The 23,494-nt window shown below is 50.7% G+C and overlaps 1 protein-coding gene across 7 annotated transcripts in view; it reads left to right on the top strand.

The window, feature by feature from the left end:
* camta1a (calmodulin binding transcription activator 1a) overlaps positions 1 to 23,494 on the top strand; it is a 522,529-nt gene that overhangs the window by 444,227 nt on the left and 54,808 nt on the right. For 6 of the 7 annotated variants that reach the window (XM_046365688.1, XM_046365689.1, XM_046365690.1 and 3 more), the window contains 2 exons: positions 9,844 to 9,997; positions 21,401 to 21,541. In XM_046365688.1, coding sequence (XP_046221644.1) covers positions 9,844 to 9,997; positions 21,401 to 21,541 — 295 coding nt within the window. The remainder of the gene's footprint in view (positions 1 to 9,843; positions 9,998 to 21,400; positions 21,542 to 23,494) is intronic. The other variant, XM_046365694.1, reaches the window with a different exon arrangement.

The raw sequence follows: 23,494 nt of genomic DNA on the forward strand, positions 1-23,494 counted from the left end.
ACACACTCAGCCCCTGGCTGGCTCACAGACACACGCACACACTCAGCCCCTGGCTGGCTCACAGACACACGCACACACTCAGCCCCTGGCTGGCTCACAGACACACGCACACACTCAGCCCCTGGCTGGCTCACACACTCACGCACACACTCAGCCCCTGGCTGGCTCACACACTCACGCACACACTCAGCCCCTGGCTGGCTCACACACTCACGCACACACTCAGCCCCTGGCTGGCTCACGCACACAGCCCCTGGCTGGCTCACACACTCAGCCCCTGGCTGGCTCACACACTCACGCACACACTCAGCCCCTGGCTGGCTCACGCACACAGCCCCTGGCTGGCTCACACACTCAGCCCCTGGCTGGCTCACACACTCAGCCCCTGGCTGGCTCACAGACACACGCACACACTCAGCCCCTGGCTGGCTCACAGACACACGCACACACTCAGCCCCTGGCTGGCTCACACACTCACGCACACACTCAGCCCCTGGCTGGCTCACACACTCACGCACACACTCAGCCCCTGGCTGGCTCACGCACACAGCCCCTGGCTGGCTCACACACTCACGCACACACTCAGCCCCTGGCTGGCTCACACACTCACGCACACACTCAGCCCCTGGCTGGCTCACGCACACAGCCCCTGGCTGGCTCACACACTCAGCCCCTGGCTGGCTCACACACTCAGCCCCTGGCTGGCTCACACACTCAGCCCCTGGCTGGCTCACGCACTCAGCCCCTGGCTGGCTCACGCACACAGCCCCTGGCTGGCTCACACACTCAGCCCCTGGCTGGCTCACACACTCAGCCCCTGGCTGGCTCACACACTCAGCCCCTGGCTGGCTCACACACTCAGCCCCTGGCTGGCTCACACACACATCGGCCTCTCTCTTCCTGTTCCTCAAATGTTCCAGCTCTTGATGCTGCCTGGAACCCATAGACAGGTTCGGAAGTACTGTAGGGGGAACACAGAGGGGAGGAGAGCTCCATATAGATACAACACAGGTCTTTATTAGAGGGGAGTAGAGCTCCATATAGATACAACACAGGTCTTTATTAGAGGTGAGTAGAGCTCCATATAGATACAACACAGGTCTTTATTAGAGGGGAGTAGAGCTCCATATAGATACAACACAGGTATTTATTAGAGGGGAGGAGAGCTCCATATAGATACAACACAGGTTCTTTATTAGAGGGGAGTAGAGCTCCATATAGATACAACACAGGTCTTTATTAGAGGGGAGTAGAGCTCCATATAGATACAACACAGGTCTTTATTAGAGGGGAGTAGCGCTCCATATAGATACAACACAGGTCTTTATTAGAGGGGAGTAGAGCTCCATATAGATACAACACAGGTCTTTATTAGAGGGGAGGAGAGCTCCATATAGATACAACACAGGTCTTTATTAGAGGGGAGTAGAGCTCCATATAGATACAACACAGCTCTTTATTAGAGGGGAGGAGAGCTCCATATAGATACAACACAGGTCTTTATTAGAGGGGAGTAGAGCTCCATATAGATACAACACAGGTCTTTATTAGAGGGGAGTAGAGCTCCATATAGATACAACACAGGTCTTTATTAGAGGGGAGTAGAGCTCCATATAGATACAACACAGGTCTTTATTAGAGGGGAGTAGAGCTCCATATAGATACAACACAGATCTTTATTAGAGGGGAGGAGAGCTCCATATAGATACAACACCGTGCTGCCTTCTAGATCGACCATTATTATATCATTATGCGATAGAGAACAGGGAGAGATGTCAAGGGCACAGGTAAAATGCAGGAGTATTCCACACCATCCTCCATCAAACATCATACAGCCATACGCTCCCATTTATACACCTAGAGTGCCTTACAGGGGGAGGGCCCTTAGGAGCCCCCCCTGTCCCCCACCCTCCCCACTGCTGAGCCTCCTCCCATGCCTTCTTCATACAGATCTGGGTGGACATGGCCGAACTGGCCAATTCACCACAAGAGGCCCCTCAAAACTGGCACGGGCCCTTTGATTGGTACCTACTCCGGGGGCGCCAGGAACACCATGGCAGAGGAGCGGTGGAAGGAGAGAGATGGAGGGGGGGGTGGAAGGCAGAGCGTTGACACCAGACAGCCAATTAGAGTGTCTATACTGAGAGCATTTAACAAAGGCTTTTTGAGAGAGGAGCCAGAGAGAGACGGGTGATGGGTTCAGGAAGGGGACCCCTCCACTACCTAGACAGAAGGTGGCTGCGGGGTGTTTACTCCATTTTAGGGGTGTTTGATGCGGAGTGTTGTTTGCCGTTGTATGCTGTTCTGCGAGTGTCTGTGTATTCGCTTGTGTGTGTGTGTGTGTGCTTAGGATCCTAGGTTAGGGTGTGTGTGTGTGTGTGTGTGTGTGTGTGTGTGTGTGTGTGTGTGTGTGTGTGTGTGTGTGTGTGTGTGTGTGTGTGTGTGTGTGTGTGTGTGTGTGTGTGTGTGTGTGTGTGTGTGTGTGTGTGTGTGTGTGTGTGTGTGTGTGTGTGTGTGCTTAGGATCCTAGGTTAGGTGTGTGTGTGTGTGTGTGTGTGTGTGTGTGTGTGTGTGTGTGTGTGTGTGTGTGTGTGTGTGTGTGTGTGTGTGTGTGTGTGTGTGTGTGTGTGTGTGTGTGTGTGTGTGTGTGTGTGTGTGTGTGTGTGTGTGTGTACATGCAGCAGCAACATTAGCAGCCACCCCCACACTCTCAAACACACCCTTTGGTGGTGAGAGAGCGGCGTAACCTTCCAAACAAAAGGAGAAGAAGAAGTCTTGTGCCTGTGGAGCTGTGGAGCTGTGGAGCTGTGGAGCTGTGGCTGTAAACTTACAGCACCTCAGAGCCAGTTGACCTTGAAATTAGCAGCAGAGGGAAAGAGAGGGAGTCAGGGAGAGCGGTAGAGAGGGAGGTAGGGAGGGAGGCAGAGAGAGAGGGAGCCAGGGAGAGCGGTAGAGAGGCAGGACGAGAGGGAGGCAGAGAGGGAGGTAGAGAGGGAGGTAGGGAGGGAGGCAGAGAGAGAGGGAGCCAGGGAGAGCGGTAGAGAGGGAGGCAGAGAGGGAGGCAGAGAGGGAGGCAGAGAGGGAGGTAGGGAGGGAGGCAGAGAGAGAGGGAGCCAGGGAGAGCGGTAGAGAGGCAGGACGAGAGGGAGGCAGGGAGATAGGCAGGGAGGGAGGCAGAGAGGGAGACAGGGAGGAAGGCAGAGAGGGAGAGAGGCAGAGAGAGAGGGAGACAGGGAGGAAGGCAGAGAGGGAGAGAGGCAGAGAGAGAGGGAGACAGGGAGGAAGGCAGAGAGGGAGAGAGGCAGAGAGAGAGGGAGACAGGGAGGAAGGCAGAGAGGGAGAGAGGCAGAGAGAGAGGGAGACAGGGAGGAAGGCAGAGAGGGAGAGAGGCAGAGAGAGAGGGAGACAGGGAGGAAGGCAGGGAGGAAGGAGGCAGAGAGGAGAGGGAGACAGGGAGGAAGGCAGGGAGGAAGGTAAACAGAGAAGGAGTGACGGAGAAAGGGAGGGAGGGAGGCAGAGAGAGAGGCGGAGAGAGAGGGAGGGAGGGGAGGGAGGAAGGCAGAGATGGAGGGAGGCAGAGGGAGGGAGGGAGGGAGGGAGGAGGCAGGAGGGAGGGAGGGAGGGAGGGAGGGAGGGAGGGAGGGAGGGAGGCAGGGAGGGAGGCAGGGAGGGAGGCAGGGAGGGAGGCAGGGAGGGAGGCAGGGAGGGAGTTAAACAGAGAAGGAGAAAGGGAGGCGAGGGAGGGAGGGATGGAGTGGTGCATTTAAGAGCTCAACCCCAGTGCCAGGGGCCAGGAGGCTGCTTAATAACATCCACACCATGCCATTCATCACCATGCCACCACCAGGGCAACTGCCCCAGCACAGCCCACAGAGCATGGCCGTAATCACCTCTCCACACACACACACACACACACACACACACACACACACACACACACACACACACACACACACACACACACACACACACACACACACACACACACACACACACACACACACTGCACACAAACTACACGCTCACACCCACCGGTTCACACACACACACTCACACGAACCAGCATGCACACACTTTCAACTGATAAACACATGGTAATAAACACAGCCCAGGTTTAAGTGCAGGGTGCTAAACAGAAGCACTCACACACCGATAGTAACTCACACAGACACAGTCCAGCATACAGGGTGTGGTCGGCCCGTTGATTTACTGTCATGCAGATAACATTTGCATACAAAAATACTGTAGATTTTATAGAAGCATGTCTGGATATCACATAAACAGATACTTCCACAGTACTTTTCTCACACATGAATGAACACACTAATATCTGTATTCATCCCTCGTGCATGTTCACATCCTCAAAACAAAGTGTGGCGTTGACGTTGAGCGTTTGCGACAACACAATCGAGAGCTCCAATTTCCTTCATATTCTGCATTGAAATGGATCTCCCTGTAGTGGGCTAGTTAAATTCCTTCCTCAAGGAGCTCGTAGCCACACATCTCTGAAGCTGCCTATTCTCCCTAGCCTATTTCCTCCATCCTCTCTTCCTCCTCCGCTGAGGAATGGGGTTTTTCGCCTGACTTCTTCTCTGAGAACCTGTCTTCCCTCTCTCTCTCTGTGTATCTGTCTTCCCTCTCTCTGCGTATCTGTCTTCCCTCTCTCTGTGTTTCTGTCTTCCCTCTCTCTCTGTGTATCTGTCTTCCCTCTCTCTGTGTATCTGTCTTCCCTCTCTCTGTGTTTCTGTCTTCCCTCTCTCTCTGTGTATCAGTCTTCCCTCTCTCTGTGTATCTGTCTTCCCTCTCTCTCTGTGTATCTGTCGTCCCTCTCTTTCTGTGTATCTGTCTTCCCTCTCTCTCTGTGTATCTGTCTTCCCTCTCTCTCTGTGTATCTGTCTTCCCTCTCTCTCTGTGTATCTGTCTTCCCTCTCTCTCTGTGTATCTGTCTTCCCTCTATCTCTGTGTATCTTTCTTCCCTCTCTCTCTGTGTATCTGTCTTCCCTCTCTCTCTCTGTGTATCTGTCTTCCCTCTCTCTCTGTGTACCTGTCTTCCCTCTCTTTGTGTATCTGTCTTCCCTCTCTCTCTGTGTATCTGTCGTCCCTCTCTCTGTGTATCTGTCTTCCCTCTCTCTCTCTGTGTATCTGTCTTCCCTCTCTCTCTGTGTATCTGTCTTCCCTCTCTCTCTGTGTATCTGTCTTCCCTCTATCTCTGTGTATCTTTCTTCCCTCTCTCTGTGTATCTGTCTTCCCTCTCTCTCTGTGTATCTGTCTTCCCTCTCTCTCTGTGTATCTGTCGTCCCTCTCTCTGTGTATCTGTCTTCCCTCTCTCTCTCTGTGTATCTGTCTTCCCTCTCTCTGTGTATCTGTCTTCCCTCTCTTTGTGTATCTGTCTTCCCTCTCTCTCTGTGTATCTGTCTTCCCTCTCTCTCTGTGTATCTCTCTGCTTGCTGCTAGCCTCTCTTTGAAGCCGTTCCACTCCGAGCGGCTGGTTGCTTTATCTTGCTCCTCACTAGGTTTCCCCCCATCAGTCCTCAGCTCCTCCACGTCCCACCAAGCCTCCTCTTCTTAACTACGATCCTTTGATGTTAATGGCTGTTCTTATCGCTTCTGTGCTACGCAGCTCATTGTAAGAGAGAGAGGCCTATCTGCTACAATAATGTTGTGCCAGGAAGCGCTGGGCCTGGAGATCCCGTCTCCCAGCCCCCCTCTCCTCTCCTTTCTCCTCTCTTCTCCCCTCTCCTCTCTCCCCTTAATGAGGCACAGTACTGTGTTGGTGGTGACGGCTACATGGAGAGGAGCGGCAAGGAGAGGAGAGGGCGACGGGCTGTGACAGGGGTCACCAGGGCTTACAGGCCCGGTTACAGATTACATGACTGTGTCTAGTTTCCACCATTGGACAAGTACTGTGGTTTCTGTATGTGTCTGCCAGAGCCTGTTGAGGGCCCTGAGTCTACATGGCCTGTCCTGGTAGGAGCATAGTCCGACTCTGTAGCTATAACCCTGGTAATGAGGCTATGACTGTGTTCCAAATGGAACCTAGTGTGCCACACCTATGGGGCCTGCTAGTGCACTATAAGGAGAATAGGGTGATTTTGGGACACAGCCTGTCTCTTCCTGGCTGTAGCCGTGGCAACCTGCCTGAGCTCTGCTTTATAGCACTGTGGTGTGGACTGGCTGCAGGGCAAGGTGGTGTCGCTGAGGCTGAGAGCTGAGCTGAGCGTAGGAACATTGCCTTCCATGTGTGTGGGTGCCAAAGAAACCTGTTGCCTGGCTACGACTATTCCCTGGTCTTACGGTAGTGTGGGAGGCAGGTAGCCTGGTGGTTAAGAGCATTGGGCCAGTAACAGAAAGGTCGCTGGTTCGACTCCCTGAGCCAACTAGGTGAAAATAAATCTGCCGATATGCCCTTGAGCAAGGCACATAACCCTAATCGCTCCTGTAATTCGCTCTGGATAAGAGCATCTGCTAAATTACTCAAATGTAGTGTGTGTGTGTGTGTGTGTGTGTGTGTGTGTGTGTGTGTGTGTGTGTGTGTGTGTGTGTGTGTGTGTGTGTGTGTGTGTGTGTGTGTGTGTGTGTGTGTGTGTGTGTGTGTGTGTGTGTGTGTGTGTGTGTTCCCCACCCCCTCAGTAGGCCTTCCTCCCCTGTGACTGCCTCCCCTAGACTCCATAGGTAATTAATTTAGCAACATCCATCCATCTGCTGTGGGGATATGCACTAGACTAGGCAATAAAGTAACACAACAACACTGTCTACACACACATGATACGTAGGGCTTTTACCTTGGCTATCAGTTGGATGTGCATCTCAACCTTGGAGTCTCCCACGCTAACAGATTGTGTGTTGGGTGTTGGAGTTGTAGCATACTCCACTTCACACACACACACACATTCCCCCTCCACACACACTCCAGCAACCAGATCCCACTGTGGAAGTGTACTGTTGGAAGTGGCCCTAAACCCGCATGGGGAACGAGCAGGAAAACAACCAAGAGAGCATTACACAATGAATCAATAAGTTAATGAGATCTCATTCTCTCTGCAAAATACTGTCCAGGCTAAAGTTTCCCCCTCAGCTTTTCCCCCCAGTTTCCTTTGGAGAGAAACAAACTGGTGATATTAAACAGAGGAAAAGAAAGCAGCCAACAAGGGAATGAAATGAAATGACCCTCCTGATAGATTTATGTGACACTTTCTATTTTGATTGTGTTGTTTTCTTGGTGGCGGAGAGGAGGAGGGACGGTGAGGAATGTGAAGACAAGAGAGAAGAGAGGAGCTCCAGCTACATGTCACCACGTACTGCCCTCGTCCCAAAGGCAGCCTGTTCCCACAGGGCCCTGGTTAAAAGCAGTGTAGAGGTGTTAGTGTTCCATTGGAGACAGAACCACCACTGTGGATGTATATCTCAGCAGCAGAGTGTATGATACTAAGGCCTAGCTGTAGCTGGCTCCACAGATTACTAGTGTTTGGATGAGCTGTAAGGCTGCCAGCTAAATGTTCCCTTTCATTGTAGAGCAGAGGCCAATATGCAATATGTCTGTGTGTGCTGAGGTAGAGAACAGCTGTGTGCCTTTATGTGTGAGTGGGTGTTGAATGGAGGGGGGTTGTGCGTATGTGTATGTGTGTGTGTGTATGTGTGTGCATGTGCGTGTGTGTGCGTATGTGTGTGTGTGTGTGTGTGTGTGTGTGTGTGTGTGTGTGTGTGTGTGTGTGTGTGTGTGTGTGTGTGTGTGTGTGTGTGTGTGTGTGTGTGTGTGTGTGTGTGTGTGTGTGTGTGTGTGTGTGTGTGTGTGTGTGTGTGTGTGTGTGTGTGTGTGTGTGTGTGTGTGTGTGTGTGTCCTTCCTCTCAGTGTGTGTGCTTCCTCCAACATGCTCATACAGTGCGTGCTACGGCCCTTTGTTCACCCCTCTCGTGCTAGTTAAGGATTGAGGGCATGGCCTGCCGATTACCACAGCTGGTAATGCCATCTGGGGGCATTACACACTCGCTCGCCCTGACATCGTGGAAGCGAGACACAGCCGTCCCAAGTGTGTTGACTCCAATGACAGAGGACAGGGACAAGGTTTATCACAGAGGAGATAACACACCTCAATGTCCGGCTGTAGTGGGCTGGGGAATGAGACCAGGGCCACAGTCTGTCAGACTAAACATCCAGCAAACATCCAACGGAGACTATACACCAGACCAGTCTTCCAAGAGACTGTACCAGAGAACAACTCTGTAATCACCACTGCCGGCCCTTTTAAAGAGAATACATTTCTGATGTTTTGAATTTGACATGATTCCAATGCTAAAGTTGGTCCTGTGCACAAAGCCCTGAACAGATCACCACAGAAAGACAAGCTCTTGTCCAGACAGCAACATTAATGGTGTTAGAATTAAGAGACAGCAGGATGGTTTGTTCTCCACATCACACTGATGAAGCTTCAAACTGCACTCAAACACATTGTGTCTTCGACCTTCATCAAGGTCTTTGTTGTTCCCTGTGTGTGTGTGTGTGTGTGTGTGTGTGTGTGTGTGTGTGTGTGTGTGTGTGTGTGTGTGTGTGTGTGTGTGTGTGTGTGTGTGTGTGTGTGTGTGTGTGTGTGTGTGTGTGTGTGTGTGTGTGTGTGTGTGTGTGTGTGTGTGTGTGTGTGTGAAGGAGCAGGTCAAAGGCCATGGTGAGTATCTGTGTGGATGTACTTGTGCATTTCTGTGTGTGTGTGTGTCCTCTGATGTAGTCTCCATGCCTGTGTTTGTGGCAGTAACTAATATTTCTGCCTCTGTGTGAGTGTATGTTCGAAGGCGTGTGTCTGTGGTTATTGGCAACTGTGTGTTTGTAATGAATGGGGTCTTAAGGAGCGGACCGGGAGCGTTTCTCCTGCCACTGTTTACTCTGCACAGTAATCAAAGCTATTCATGATTACAGATCACAATTGATGTTATTCACACCGGCTCAACTGGTCTTTTAAACAGCACCTATTTTTCATAAGCTGTCAATTTAGGGAATTTAGGGAGGTAACGATGGCAGCGAGGGGAATAGGTGGATTCTGACTGGGTACACTGGCAAGTTAATAGAGGGCATTGGCTCGGCATGTGGGAGGACTTCACAAAATGCGTGTTAGTGTGTTACATGCACGTAGGGCAATTACCACACACACACACATACGAGATCACATACACACACACACACACACACAACAGTTCCAAAGAGGTTTTAACTCCCCCTCCAAATCTTCCTTCAGAGACCCACTTCTGTTTTGCTTTTCTCTCTCTCTCTCTCTCTCTCTCTCTCTCTCTCTCTCTCTCTCTCTCTCTCTCTCTCTCTCTCTCTCTCTCTCTCTCTCTCTCTCTCTCTCTCTCTCTCTCTCTCTCTCTCTCTCTCTCACTCTCTCTCACTCTCACTCTCACTCTCACTCTCTCTCTCTCTCTCTGAGTTTCTCTCTCTCTGAGTTTCTCTCTCTCTCTGTCTCTCATTCTCTCTCTGAGTTTCTCTCACTCCATTCTTTGTGTGAGAAATACCATGCAGTCTCTCCAACAACAACCTATTCCAGCAGCATGTCTGTGTGCTGACACACCAGCTGTAGTGTTAGGTGTTACACTTCCAGCTGGGTCTCTTCCCTCTCTGGGACTCTCTCACTGTTACCACACAACACAGTCAGTCTGCTGACTAAACAAACCTCTCTCTCTTTCTCTTTCTCTTTCTCTCTCTCTCTCTCTCTCTCTCTCTCTCTCTCTCTCTCTCTCTCTCTCTCTCTCTCTCTCTCTCTCTCTATTTCTCTCTCTCTCCCTGTCTCTCTCTCTCTCTCTCTCTCTCTCTCTCTCTCTCTCTCGCTCTCTTTCTCCCTATTCTCTCTTCTCCAGAACCCTGACATCGTGCTCGTCCACTACTTGAATGTGCCAGCCATAGAGGATTGTGGGAAGCCATGCGGGCCAATCCTGTGCTCCATCAACACGGACAAGAAGGAGTGGGCCAAGTGGACCAAGGAGGAGCTGATTGGCCAGCTCAAGCCCATGTGTGAGTATCTGACCTATCACATTCCGAGTACAGCATTGAGTGCTCCAAGCCTTTTCAAAGCCTGATACATGACCAGGTGCAAGCTCTTCTCAAGGGTCCGGCCCTAAGAGCCCCAGACACACATAGAGGCTATCCAGACATTCACGTCTGGGTTTTTAATGCTCAGACCTCTCCTAGCCTTATTATTGGAGTAGCCTAAGTGGCTCTCTCAGAGGCACGTCCTGGTTGCTAAACTGTTACCATCTTGTTATTCTTTTTATTGTTTCTGTGTTCCTGCCCTGCCTGGAGCCATCTGGTAGACAGGGGTCAGGGGTTATCTTTCCCCCAGCCCTCCGGCACCACAGTGGTCAGCCTGAGAGCACACAGCCCTGGCCTCACATCATCCCAGTCAGGCAGAGCAGGTCCAGCATAGAGCAGGGGAGAGCTCTGTTGATTGATGCCTTTGTGTGGGAGGAAGAGTCTCTGACTCACCAGAAATCTTTCTCACCTCCCCTCTCTCTCTCTCTCTCTGATGTAACCTGGTTTACTAATTGCTTAAAGACACGTAGTAGACGTGTTGTTATGGACTGCCCGCGTCATTCTTCTGTCCAGCGCCGTGTCTGAGACAGTGTCTGAGACAGTGTTTGAGACAGTGTCTGACGGTGTTTGAGACAGTGTCTGAGACGGTGTTTGAGACAGTGTCTGAGACGGCGTTTGAGACAGTGTCTGAGACGGTGTTTGAGACAGTGTCTGACGGTGTTTGAGACAGTGTCTGAGACGGTGTTTGAGACAGTGTTTGAGACGGTGTCTGGCGGTGTTTGAGACAGTGTCTGACGGTGTTTGAGACAGTGTCTGACGGTGTTTGAGACAGTGTCTGAGACAGTGTTTGAGACAGTGTCTGACGGTGTTTGAGACGGTGTTTGAGACAGTGTTTGAGACAGTGTCTGAGACAGTGTTTGAGACAGTGTTTGAGACAGTGTCTGACGGTGTTTGAGACAGTGTCTGACGGTGTTTGAGACAGTGTCTGAGATAGTGTTTGAGACAGTGTCTGACGATGTTTGAGACGGTGTTTGAGACAGTGTCTGAGACAGTGTTTGAGACGGTGTTTGAGACAGTGTCTGAGACAGTGTTTGAGACAGTGTCTGACGGTGTTTGAGACAGTGTTTGAGACAATGTCTGAGACAGTGTTTGAGACAGTGTTTGAGACCGTGTCTGAGACAGTGTTTGAGACAGTGTCTGACGGTGTTTAAGACAGTGTCTGACAGTGTCTGAGACAGTGTCTGAGACCATGTCTGAGACAGTGTCTGAGACGGTGTTTGAGACAGTGTCTGACAGTGTCTGAGACGGTGTTTGAGACAGTGTCTGAGACAGTGTTTGAGACGGTGTTTGAGACAGTGTCTGAGACGGTGTTTGAGACAGTGTTTGAGACAGTGTTTGAGACAGTGTTTGAGACAGTGTCTGAGACGGTGTTTGAGACAGTGTTTGAGACAGTGTTTGAGACAGTGTTTGAGACGGTGTTTGAGACGGTGTTTGAGACGGTGTTTGAGACGGTGTTTGAGACGGTTTTTGAGACGGTGTTTGAGACAGTGTTTGAGATGGTGTTTGAGACGGTTTTTGAGACGGTGTTTGAGACGGTGTTTGAGACGGTGTCTGAGACAGTGTCTGACGGTGTTTGAGACAGTGTTTGAGATGGTGTTTGAGACAGTGTTTGAGACAGTGTCTGAGACAGTGTCTGAGACAGTGTCTGACGGTGTTTGAGACAGTGTTTTAGACGGTGTTTGAGACAGTGTTTGAGACAGTGTCTGAGACAGTGTCTGACGGTGTTTGAGACAGTGTCTGAGACAGTGTTTGAGACGGTGTTTGAGACAGTGTTTGAGACCGTTTTTGAGACGGTGTTTGAGACGGTGTTTGAGACAGTGTTTGAGACAGTGTTTGAGACGGTGTCTGAGACATTTACATTACATTACATTTAAGTCATTTAGCAGACGCTCTTATCCAGAGCGACTTACAAATTGGTGCATTCACCTTATGACATCCAGTGGGACAGTCACTTAACAATAGTGCATCTAAAACTTAAGGGGGGGGTGCGAGGGATTACTTATCCTATCCTAGGTATTCCTTAAAGAGGTGGGGTTTCAGGTGTCTCCGGAAGGTGGTGATTGACTCCGCTGTCCTGGCGTCGTGAGGGAGTTTGTTCCACCATTGGGGGGCCAGGGCAGCGAACAGTTTTGACTGGGCTGAGCAGGAGCTGTACTTCCTCAGTGGTAGGGAGGCGAGCAGGCCAGAGGTGGATGAACGCAGTGCCCTTGTTTGGGTGTAGGGCCTGATCAGAGCCTGGAGGTACTGAGGTGCCGTTCCCCTCACAGCTCCGTAGGCAAGCACCATGGTCTTGTAGCGGATGCGAGCTTCAACTGGAAGCCAGTGGAGAGAACGGAGGAGCGGGGTGACGTGAGAGAACTTGGGAAGGTTGAACACCAGACGGGCTGCGGCGTTCTGGATGAGTTGAAGGGGTTTAATGGCACAGGCAGGGAGCCCAGCCAACAGCGAGTTGCAGTAATCCAGACGGGAGATGACAAGTGCCTGGATTAGGACCTGCGCCGCTTCCTGTGTGAGGCAGGGTCGTACTCTGCGGATGTTGTAGAGCATGAACCTACAGGAACGGGCCACCGCCTTGATGTTGGTTGAGAACGACAGGGTGTTGTCCAGGATCACGCCAAGGTTCTTGGCGCTCTGGGAGGAGGACACAATGGAGTTGTCAACCGTGATGGCGAGATCATGGAACGGGCAGTCCTTCCCCGGGAGGAAGAGCAGCTCCGTCTTGCCGAGGTTCAGCTTGAGGTGGTGATCCGTCATCCACACTGATATGTCTGCCAGACATGCAGAGATGCGATTCGCCACCTGGTCATCAGAAGGGGGAAAGGAGAAGATTAATTGTGTGTCGTCTGCATAGCAATGATAAGAGAGACCATGTGAGGTTATGACAGAGCCAAGTGACTTGGTGTATAGCGAGAATAGGAGAGGGCCAAGAACAGAGCCCTGGGGGACACCAGTGGTGAGAGCGCGTGGTGAGGAGACAGATTCTCGCCACGCCACCTGGTAGGAGCGACCTGTCAGGTAGGACGCAATCCAAGCGTGGGCCGCGCCGGAGATGCCCAACTCGGAGAGGGTGGAGAGGAGGATCTGATGGTTCACAGTATCGAAGGCAGCCGATAGATCTAGAAGGATGAGAGCAGAGGAGAGAGAGTTAGCTTTAGCAGTGCGGAGCGCCTCCGTGATACAGAGGAGAGCAGTCTCAGTTGAATGACTAGTCTTGAAACCTGACTGATTTGGATCAAGAAGGTCATTCAGAGAGAGATAGCGGGAGAGCTGGCCAAGGACGGCACGTTCAAGAGTTTTGGAGAGAAAAGAAAGAAGGGATACTGGTCTGTAATTGTTGACATCGGAGGGATCGAGTGTAGGTTTTTCAGAAGGGGTGCAACTCTCGCTCTCTTGAAGACGGAAGGGACGTAGCCAGCGGTCAGGGATGAGTTGATGAGCGAGGTGAGGTAAGGGAGAAGGTCTCCGGAAATGGTCTGGAGAAGAGAGGAGGGGATAGGGTCAAGCGGGCAGGTTGTTGGGCGGCCGGTCGTCACAAGACGCGAGATTTCATCTGGAGAGAGAGGGGAGAAAGAGGTCAGAGCACAGGGTAGGGCAGTGTGAGCAGAATCAGCGGTGTCGTTAGACTTAGCAAACGAGGATCGGATGTCGTCGACCTTCTTTTCAAAATGGTTGACGAAGTCATCTGCAGAGAGGGAGGAGGGGGAGGGGGAGGAGGATTCAGGAGGGAGGAGAAGGTGGCAAAGAGCTTCCTAGGGTTAGAGGCAGATGCTTGGAATTTAGCGTGGTAGAAAGTGGCTTTAGCAGCAGAGACAGAGGAGGAAAATGTAGAGAGGAGGGAGTGAAAGGATGCCAGGTCCGCAGGGAGGCGAGTTTTCCTCCATTTCCGCTCGGCTGCCCGGAGCCCTGTTCTGTGAGCTCGCAATGAGTCATCGAGCCACGGAGCGGGAGGGGAGGACCGAGCCGGCCTGGAGGATAGGGGACATAGAGAGTCAAGGGATGCAGAGAGGGAAGAGAGGAGGGTTGAGGAGGCAGAATCAGGAGATAGGTGGGAGAAGGTTTGAGCGGAGGGAAGAGATGATAGGATGGAAGAAGAGAGAGTAGTGGGGGAGAGAGAGCGAAGGTTGGGACGGCGCGATACCATCCGAGTAGGGGCAGTGTGGGAGGTGTTGGATGAGAGCGAGAGGGAAAAGGATACAAGGCAGTGGTCGGAGACTTGGAGGGGAGTTGCAATGAGGTTAGTGGAAGAACAGCATCTAGTAAAGATGAGGTCGAGCGTATTGCCTGCCTTGTGAGTAGGGGGGGAAGGTGAGAGGGTGAGGTCAAAGAGGAGAGGAGTGGAAAGAAGGAGGCAGAGAGGAAAGAGTCAAAGGTAGACGTGGGGAGGTTAAAGTCGCCCAGAACTGTGAGAGGTGAGCCGTCCTCAGGAAAGGAGCTTATCAAGGCATCAAGCTCATTGATGAACTCTCCGAGGGAACCTGGAGGGCGATAAATGATAAGGATGTTAAGCTTGAAAGGGCTAGTAACTGTGACAGCATGGAATTCAAAGGAGGCGATAGACAGATGGGTAAGGGGAGAAAGAGAGAATGACCACTTGGGAGAGATGAGGATCCCGGTGCCACCACCCCGCTGACCAGACGCTCTCGGGGTGTGCGAGAACACGTGGGCGGACGAAGAGAGAGCAGTAGGAGTAGCAGTGTTGTCTGTGGTGATCCATGTTTCCGTCAGTGCCAAGAAGTCGAGGGACTGGAGGGAGGCATAGGCTGAGATGACAGTGTCTGACGGTGTTTGAGACAGTGTTTGAGATGGTGTTTGAGACGGTGTTTGAGACAGTGTTTGAGACAGTGTCTGAGACAGTGTCTGACGGTGTTTGAGACAGTGTTTGAGACGGTGTTTGAGACGGTGTTTGAGACAGTGTTTGAGACAGTGTCTGAGACAGTTTTTGAGACAGTGTTTGAGACGGTGTTTGAGACAGTGTTTGAGACAGTGTTTGAGACAGTGTCTGAGACAGTGTTTGAGACAGTGTTTGAGACAGTGTCTGAGACGGTGTCTGAGACGGTGTTTGAGACAGTGTTTGAGACAGTTTTTGAGTCGGTGTTTGAGACGGTGTTTGAGACAGTGTTTGAGACAGTGTTTGAGACGGTGTTTGAGACGGTGTTTGAGACAGTGTCTGAGACGGTGTTTGAGACGGTTTTTGAGACAGTGTCTGAGACAGTTTTTGAGACGGTGTTTGAGACAGTGTTTGAGACAGTGTTTGAGACAGTGTCTGAGACAGTGTTTGAGACGGTGTTTGAGACGGTGTTTGAGACAGTGTTTGAGACAGTTTTTGAGTCGGTGTTTGAGACGGTGTCTGAGACGGTGTTTGAGACAGTGTCTGAGACAGTGTTTGAGACAGTGTCTGAGACAGTGTTTGAGACAGTGTCTGAGACAGTGTTTGAGACAGTGTTTGAGACAGTGTTTGAGACAGTGTTTGAGACAGTTTTTGAGACAGTTTTTGAGACAGTGTTTGAGACAGTGTTTGAGACAGTGTTTGAGACAGTTTTTGAGACAGTTTTTGAGACAGTGTTTGAGACAGTGTCTGAGACAGTGTTTGAGACAGTGTTTGAGACAGTGTTTGAGACAGTGTTTGAGACAGTTTTTGAGACAGTTTTTGAGACCGTGTTTGAGACAGTGTTTGAGACAGTGTTTGGTAAAATGTCAGGGTTTGTCTAATGATAATAGTCAATCAGGGGCTTCTGAAAATCAGTGGGAGAGTTGTTAATGGCCAGACTCCAGGCTGTGTGTGTGTGTGTGTGTGTGTGTGTGTGTGTGTGTGTGTGTGTGTGTGTGTGTGTGTGTGTGTGTGTGTGTGTGTGTGTGTGTGTGTGTGTGTGTGTGTGTGTGTGTGTGTGTGTGTGTGTGTGTGTGTGTGTTGACAGGGGCAGGGCGGTGACGGTGAGTGATGTTCACAGGGCTGATTATTGATGACCAGGTAGAGTGTAGTGTGTCAGCAGCTTTAAGAGAGAGACAGATGCTCTGTGAATACAGACCAGCCAGCCAGGGGCCCACACACACACACACACACACACACTCACTGATCATGATCACCAGAGCTTATGCTCCCCTATCGTTATCCCCTTCACTGTTCCTCTGACGATCATTTCAGGAGTCACAGCACCCCATTCACCCCAGGACAGGTCAGGACAGGTCAGATCAGGACAGGTAACAGTGCTGCTGTGAACTACTCTCTTCATTAGGTCTGGGGCTTCATTTCAGTAATGCGTGAAGTCATTCACTTTGGGGAGTTGGGACACAGAGGACCGAGGAGGGTAAGATGCCTTCTAGCTGACAGGCTACATGAGAAGGCCACATACAGTCTGTGTCCCTAATGGCACCCTATAGACCCTAGTCAAAAGCAGTGCACTGTGTAGGGAATAGGATGCCATTTGGGATACAGAGAAATGGCAACAAAGCAGCCTACACCCCCCCATCTCTCTCCCTTTGTCTCTTTCTCCCTCCCTCACTCCCTCTATCCTCTTTTTTTTAATCCGTAAGAGTCTATTGACGCACTCGTTGTTTAATCTAAGTAACATCATTCTAAAAATCCCCATCAAAGTCCAGCATCAGTTTAAGCTGGAGATATCAGGGGCTGGGAGGTGGCCGAGCCACAGCTGTGTTTGTCAGACCATGAGACAATCCTGAAAATCTCACGAAAACGTCTGTAACGTCCGAACAGTTTGGCCGACAAACTATTATGGAAAGAGGAGACTCTCACGGACACGATGGTGTTCTCCGTTTTGCTCTACGACCCCCAAGAGTGTCACGGGACTCGTCTGAATGTAACCCATACGAACCAATGGAAGTATGGAGGTCCTTTTTGTGCCAACAAAAATAAGGGGTTAAATTTGTGTCTAAAAACAGATACATACTGTATATATTCCCTCTTATATCTCCTACATATCAGACAGACACATCAAAACCTGATTCCTTATGATGAATTTTCTGACTGTCTTTTTTTGCCATTTATGAATGTGTTATTCAAAGCATTTCTGTGGGCTGTAGTAGTAAAGCCCTAATTCAATATTTTATCTAATCATTTTTAAATACAGTATATTTTTTGACAACTAAAAAAAAATCAATATCAAATAGCTAAATCATCCAAATCATCTATGACCATTTTAAAACAATAGAATATGTTAGTTTAGTAACCCCCCCTCCAACAACTTTGACTTTTACAGGGTTTAAACAAACCAGATTAACATTCCGTCTACGGTAGAGCAACAGTGCCCCCTAGTGGTGTGTTGACAGAACAGCTTCTTTCGTCGATCATAAGGACGTGGAGGGGTGCAGGCGAAGTGCACAGCAGCCTTATATTATATTGGTGCATTATTCAGCTGTGAATAATGCAGTAGGCCTTTACCTACTGTACATGCTGTACAACTGTACATCTTTACACAAGCAGCTATGCTTCGTCAGCAGATGTAGGTGGGCTTTCGCCACTCTACACTTGAGGGAGCGTAGTGTGTGGTGTAACACTATGGATCTCTCATGGGTGTGAAGGAGACTTGGAATGCCACTCCTCAGTGGTGAACGGTAGGCCCATGGAGAGGAGGAGGCCGGATGAAAATCCCAGCTCTGTTGGAAACTAAGGACGGTGGGAAACGAAGGTATGTTTGACGTTATGAAGCCATGTGTCTTGGCACCATCTGATATGCATGTTGGCTTTAGGCTCTGTCGTGCATACTTCTAGACTGGGTCTGGGAGAGTTCTACTGTTCACTTGATCTTAGTGCACAGACTCAACATAAACATCGAAGAGTTCTTTTCTTGGGAGAATTGGAACTTGGTTGAGAAAACGGGCTGCCACAGAGAGGCGCATATTATATCCACGGCTTCCAGGCAGAAAGCCCTAAAGGGCCTTAATGGAGAACTCCTCTTACGTTGTGTCCTGTGGGCAACAGCTGCACCTTTCTTTGTTTAGTGTTATTTACATTTTGAAGCTCATGTGGAAAACAGTAGGACAAGTATGTGAATAATGTATGTGAATAATGTATGTGAAAGAAGCAGTGCTTACAAAGTGACGTCATCTGTAAATATGGGTGGATGATGACGAGGCTTTATGCCAAAATGCGGCCGTTTGTTTTGACCTCTGCTGCTAAAAAACGAAACATTAAAATGCGTGTTTTTCCTTTATTCCAGTATATGACTTTTAAACCCGGCACCCAAAGAGTTGTTTCACTGCAAACATTTGAGCCCATTTCTCTTTCTAGACTTCTGCAATTGTCTTATTTCCCTCTTGTTTTATGCTCCCATGATGCCCCACTGCACAAAGCCTTAAACATGTCTAAGGACACAAAAACAAAGCAAGAATTCGGCCTCTATGCTTCACTGGAGCCTCGTAAAGCTATTTGTGTTTTGCTTCTGACCAAAACATACTCACCATAGCAACCACACACAACTACACACACCACACACACACAGAAATGCACAAGTACATCCACACAGATACTCACCATGGCCTTTGACCTGCTCCTTCCCCCAGCGCTAGAGGTAGTTGCTGAGGCTCGGGGAGAGATCCACGGATGAGGGTTGGACTAGGGGTCAGAGACTGGTTTCTCTGCTCAGTCATATTATGAGAGGGCAGATCGACCAATGAGAAGGCAGCAGACCAGTCAGGCAGCTTGACTCACTGCCCTCCTCTAATGTAGTAAACAGGCAGTAGCCCAGACCCAGTGATGCCCTAGCCCTGGAGTCAGCCATGCCCCAATCCTGCTTATAACGCATGAATCCACCAGGAGCTCAGACCAACACACCAGCAGTCTCCCTCCCTCCATCCATCCCTCTCCCCCTCTCTCCTTCCTTCCCTCCCTCCATCCCTCTCCCTCTCTCTCCTTCCTTCCCTCCCTCCCTCCCTCCATGCATCCCTCCCTCTCTCTCTCCTTCCTTCCCTCCCTCCCTCCATCCATCCCTCTCCCTCTCTCCTTCCCTCCTTCCATCCATCCCTCCCTCTCCCTCCTTCCCTCCCTCCATCTATCCCTCTCTCCTTCCTTCCCTCCCTCCCTCCATCCATCCCCTCTCTCTCTCTCTCTCTCTCTCTCTCTCTCTCTCTCTCTCCTTCCTTCCCTCCCTCCAAACACTCCATCCAGGGCTAGACCAGACTAGCAGGGCACGGCACACCTACCCCAGTCAGTGCCCAGTGGTGCAGAAGACAATGTGATGTGATCTGTGTATCCTGAAGACAGGTGCTGCACATCCCCAACATGCATGGCCGCTCCTGATGATGTCACAGGAATGAGCTAGTGGGGCTCGTGATGCAGGAGAGCCTTTAGTGACCTATGACAAACCCTGGCAGAGTGGCACGGGGCATCAGTGCCATAGTGAGGCAGCTGCAGGCAGGAGTTGGGATACATGGTGTATGTCAGCGGTAGCGTTGTTCTGTCACTCTGAGGCCTGTCAAAGCTCTGAGTTAGCACCCTACTGTCGCTCTGCTCTGGCTTTGTCACGAAGGGGGACCCGCGTCAGGACACCAACAACCTATCCCCGTGTCACCAATACCTCTACATCATCACAACTTTACGTCTCTGATGTGTTACTGAAGCCAAACCGTTATGAAGTCAGACAAGTCATTTTAATATGTATCTAATTCACAGAGAAACAGTTGAACAACAGATATGAGTGTCTGACTACATCAGTTATCTTTTTGTGAAGCTGTGCCTTCATTACTGTCATGCTTACTGTCTGTATCTTTATGCATTACTGTCATGCTTACTTCATGCATTGTCTTTGGGACTCATGTAGACAGAGTAATCTGTCATTGTTGGTCTGATGTGTTGTGGCAGGGAAGCTTCTGTATTTCCCTGGCCCCGGCCCGCTGTAGTGTTCAGTAATGTAGTGTTCAGAGTAATGTAGTGTTCAGTAATGTAGTGTTCAGTGGAGCAGAGGGCTGCATTGCCGCCTGCTGAATCTGACTGTCTACACGACTACTGCTCTGCTGGCATCTACTGGTGATCGCCTGGTAATCAGCTAGTGATCCGCCAGCGTTGAAGTGAAAGCACCCTGATTAGCTTTCTCTCTGCCTCTGTCTCTGTCTGGCAGCGACACTCTTATTTCACCCTGTCTCTTTCTCTTTACTTCTCACATGCAGAGGCTCTCTCTCTCTCTCTCTCTCTCTCTCTCTCTCGCTCTCTCTCTCGCTCTCTCTCTGTCTCTCTCGCTCTCTCTCTCTCTTTCCCTCTCTCTCTTTCTCTCTCTGTCGCTCTCTCTCTCTGTCTCTCTCGCTCTCTCTCTCTCGCTGTCTCTCGCTCTCTCTCTCTCTCTCGTTGTCTCTCACTCTCTCTCTATCTCTCTCTTTCCCTCTCTCTCGCTCTCGCTGTCTCTCGCTCTCTCTCTCTCTCATTGTCTCTCTCTCTCTCTCTCTCTCTCTCTCTCTCTCTCTCTCTCTCTCTCTCTCTCTCTCTCTCGCTCTCTCGCTCTCTCTCGCTCTCTCTCGCTCTCTCTCTCTCTCGTTGTCTCTCGCTCTCTCGCTCCCTCTCTCGCTCTCTCTCTCGCGCGCTGTCTCTCGCTAACACACACAGACATTTACTCTCCTTTCTTCTGCCTATTTAACTGAGGGAGGTAGTGAGACGTGGGAACACATATCAGAGCTGCCTTGATTTCTTTTAGATGTTTTAAATATGCTCCACTTCGGAAACATGGCCATATTTGTTGTTTTCCGGTTGAGAGCATGGCGCTGCAGCAATAGCAGCAATGATGTGTAATAGTGTAGGCCTGCTGCCTGTGTTAGCAGCATCACTATCAGCCTGATGAGAAGTGGAGCCTGGCTGCTAAGCCAGAGACAGAAAAGCAGTGAAAGGTATTAGGCGGTGGCAGCCAGCTGTGACCGGAGCAGGCCAGCCAGGCAGGAATGCACTTATGCAGGCGAATGGCTCTCTTCTCCTTCATCTAGCAGCTAGACTGTGTTCCTCTCCAGTGGTTTTCCACATCACAGCCCCGGAGTTACAGGCAGCCAGAGGCAAATACAATGACTCAAGGCAGGGAGCCATCATGCCTGTTGTGTGTTAACGGGCCTGTGTGTGGTTGGCTACTTTCATCAAGTAGTTCACAGCACAGTAGGTAGGTTGGGCGGTGTGGGGGGGAAGAGAGGAGACGTGAGAGATGTGCAGCTGTCCAAATAGAGCTTCATGCAAACAGTGCTGTCTAAACTATCCAGACGCAGACTATTAGGTGGGGGTTTAGGGTGTAGAGATGCGGGTGGGTCACAGGGTTATAGGGGTGCAGCCTGCAGTAGTGTGGGTGGGGGTGGTCTGTTGGTCTGGACTGGCTGACATCTCTGTCTCCTCTCTCCCGGCAGTTCATGGCATCAAGTGGACTTGCAGCAACGGGAACAGCAGCTCTGGCTTCTCAGTGGAGCAGCTGGTGCAGCAGATTCTGGACAGCCACCAAACCAAGCCAACTCCCCGGACCCACAACTGCCTCTGCACAGGCACCCTGGGTAAGGGGGAGGGGCTAGAGGTAGAGAGGGGGAGGGGATAGAGGTAGAGAGGGGGAGGGGATAGAGGTAGAGAGGGGGAGGGGCTAGAAGTAGAGAGGGGAGGGGATAGAGGTAGAGCGGGGGAGGGGCTAGAGGTAGAGAGGGGGAGGGGCTAGGGAGGGGATAGAGAGAGGGAGGGGATAGAGGTAGAGAGGGGGAGGGGATAGAGGTAGAGAGGGGGAGGAGCTAGAGGTAGAGAGGGGGAGGGGATAGAGGTAGAGAGGGGGGGGAGGGGATAGAGGTAGAGCGGGGGAGGGGCTAGAGGTAGAGAGGGGGAGGGGCTAGAGAGGGGGAGGGGATAGAGAGAGGGAGGGGATAGAGGTAGAGAGGGGGATAGAGGTAGAGAGGGGGAGGGGATAGAGGTAGAGAGGGGGAGGAGCTAGAGGTAGAGAGGGGAGGAGATAGAGGTAGAGAGGGGGAGGGGATAGAGGTAGAGAGGGGGAGGGGCTAGAGGTAGAGAGGGGAGGGGCTAGAGGTAGAGAGGGGGAGGGGATAGAGGTAGAGAGGGGGAGGGATAGAGGTAGAGAGGGGGAGAGGATAGAGGTAGAGAGGGGGAGGGGATAGAGGTAGAGAGGGGGAGGAGATAGAGGTAGAGAGGGGGAAGGGATAGAGGTAGAGAGGGGAGGGGATAGAGGTAGAGAGGGGGAGGAGATAGAGGTATAGAGGGGGAGGGGATAGAGGTAGAGAGGGGGAGGGGCTAGAGGTAGAGAGGGGGAGTGGCTAGAGGTAGAGAGGGAGCATAGGCTAGAGGTAGAGAGGGAGCAGGGGATAGAGGTAGAGGGGGAGGGGATAGAGGTAGAGAGGGGAGGGGATAGAGGTAGAGAGGGGGAGGGGCTAGAGAGGGGGAGGGGATAGAGGTAGAGAGGGGGAGGGGATAGGGGGAGAGAGAAAGGGGAGAAGGTGTAGTCCTAGCACTGACTGTTGATAACTACTTGGTTGAGGGAAAATGTTCTTGCTATGATTGTGATGTGTTGCTGTCTCACCTCGCTACCTTACGAGGAATGCACCAATGTAAGTCACTCTGGGTAAGAGCGTCTGGTAAATTACTCAAATGCCAAAGAGTTGTGAGAAGGAGAAGAGGTAGAGGTCCTACATTAGTGTATGTGTAAAGTGTCAGGGTCATGTGGCTCTCTTGTGTTTTATTGACACCATTTCAAACGGTCTCAAAAGTCACACCAATCAATTAAACAATCGATTACAATGACTTAGATAAGGATGTTGTTATCAGGTGATTTGTTTCGGTAAGAAAGCACAGACAGTGTTCTTATTAATGTCATGAGCTGCTCCAACAAGTCATTCACAGCCTTTCCTCTGAGGTAGTTTGTGAATTAGATTGCCACTAGCAATGGTCACTGAAATTATTAAAAGGGTTTAAAAAAATGTTTTACTGGCATGAACAAATAATGAATGGCGTTCAGGGATTTTATGTGAATTCAGGTGTTCAATTTATTGTACTTTTATTTATTTTTTTGCACTCATATATTCATGTTCTTATTGTGTCAGCTATTTAAAAAAATATTTTGTGTTAAAAGCAAGAAGATTTATGCAAATGAGGTGCCTCATTTGCATAAATACACAAAACACCTGCTCTGTCTACCCTACCTGCACTCACCTGCTCTGTCTACCCTACCTGCACTCACCTGCTCTGTCTACCCTACCTGCAGTCACTTGCTCTGTCTACCCTACCTGCACTCACCTGCTCTGTCTACCCTACCTGCACTCACCTGCTCTGTCTACCCTACCTGCACTCACCTGCTCTGTCTACCCTACCTGCAGTCACTTGCTCTGTCTACCCTACCTGCACTCACCTGCTCTGTCTACCCTACCTGCACTCACCTGCTCTGTCTACCCTACCTGCACTCACCTTCTCTGTCTACCCTACCTGCAGTCACTTGCTCTGTCTACCCTACCTGC

Source organism: Oncorhynchus gorbuscha, linkage group LG10, assembly GCF_021184085.1.
Source record: "Oncorhynchus gorbuscha isolate QuinsamMale2020 ecotype Even-year linkage group LG10, OgorEven_v1.0, whole genome shotgun sequence".
Classification (NCBI taxonomy): Eukaryota; Metazoa; Chordata; class Actinopteri; order Salmoniformes; family Salmonidae; genus Oncorhynchus; species Oncorhynchus gorbuscha.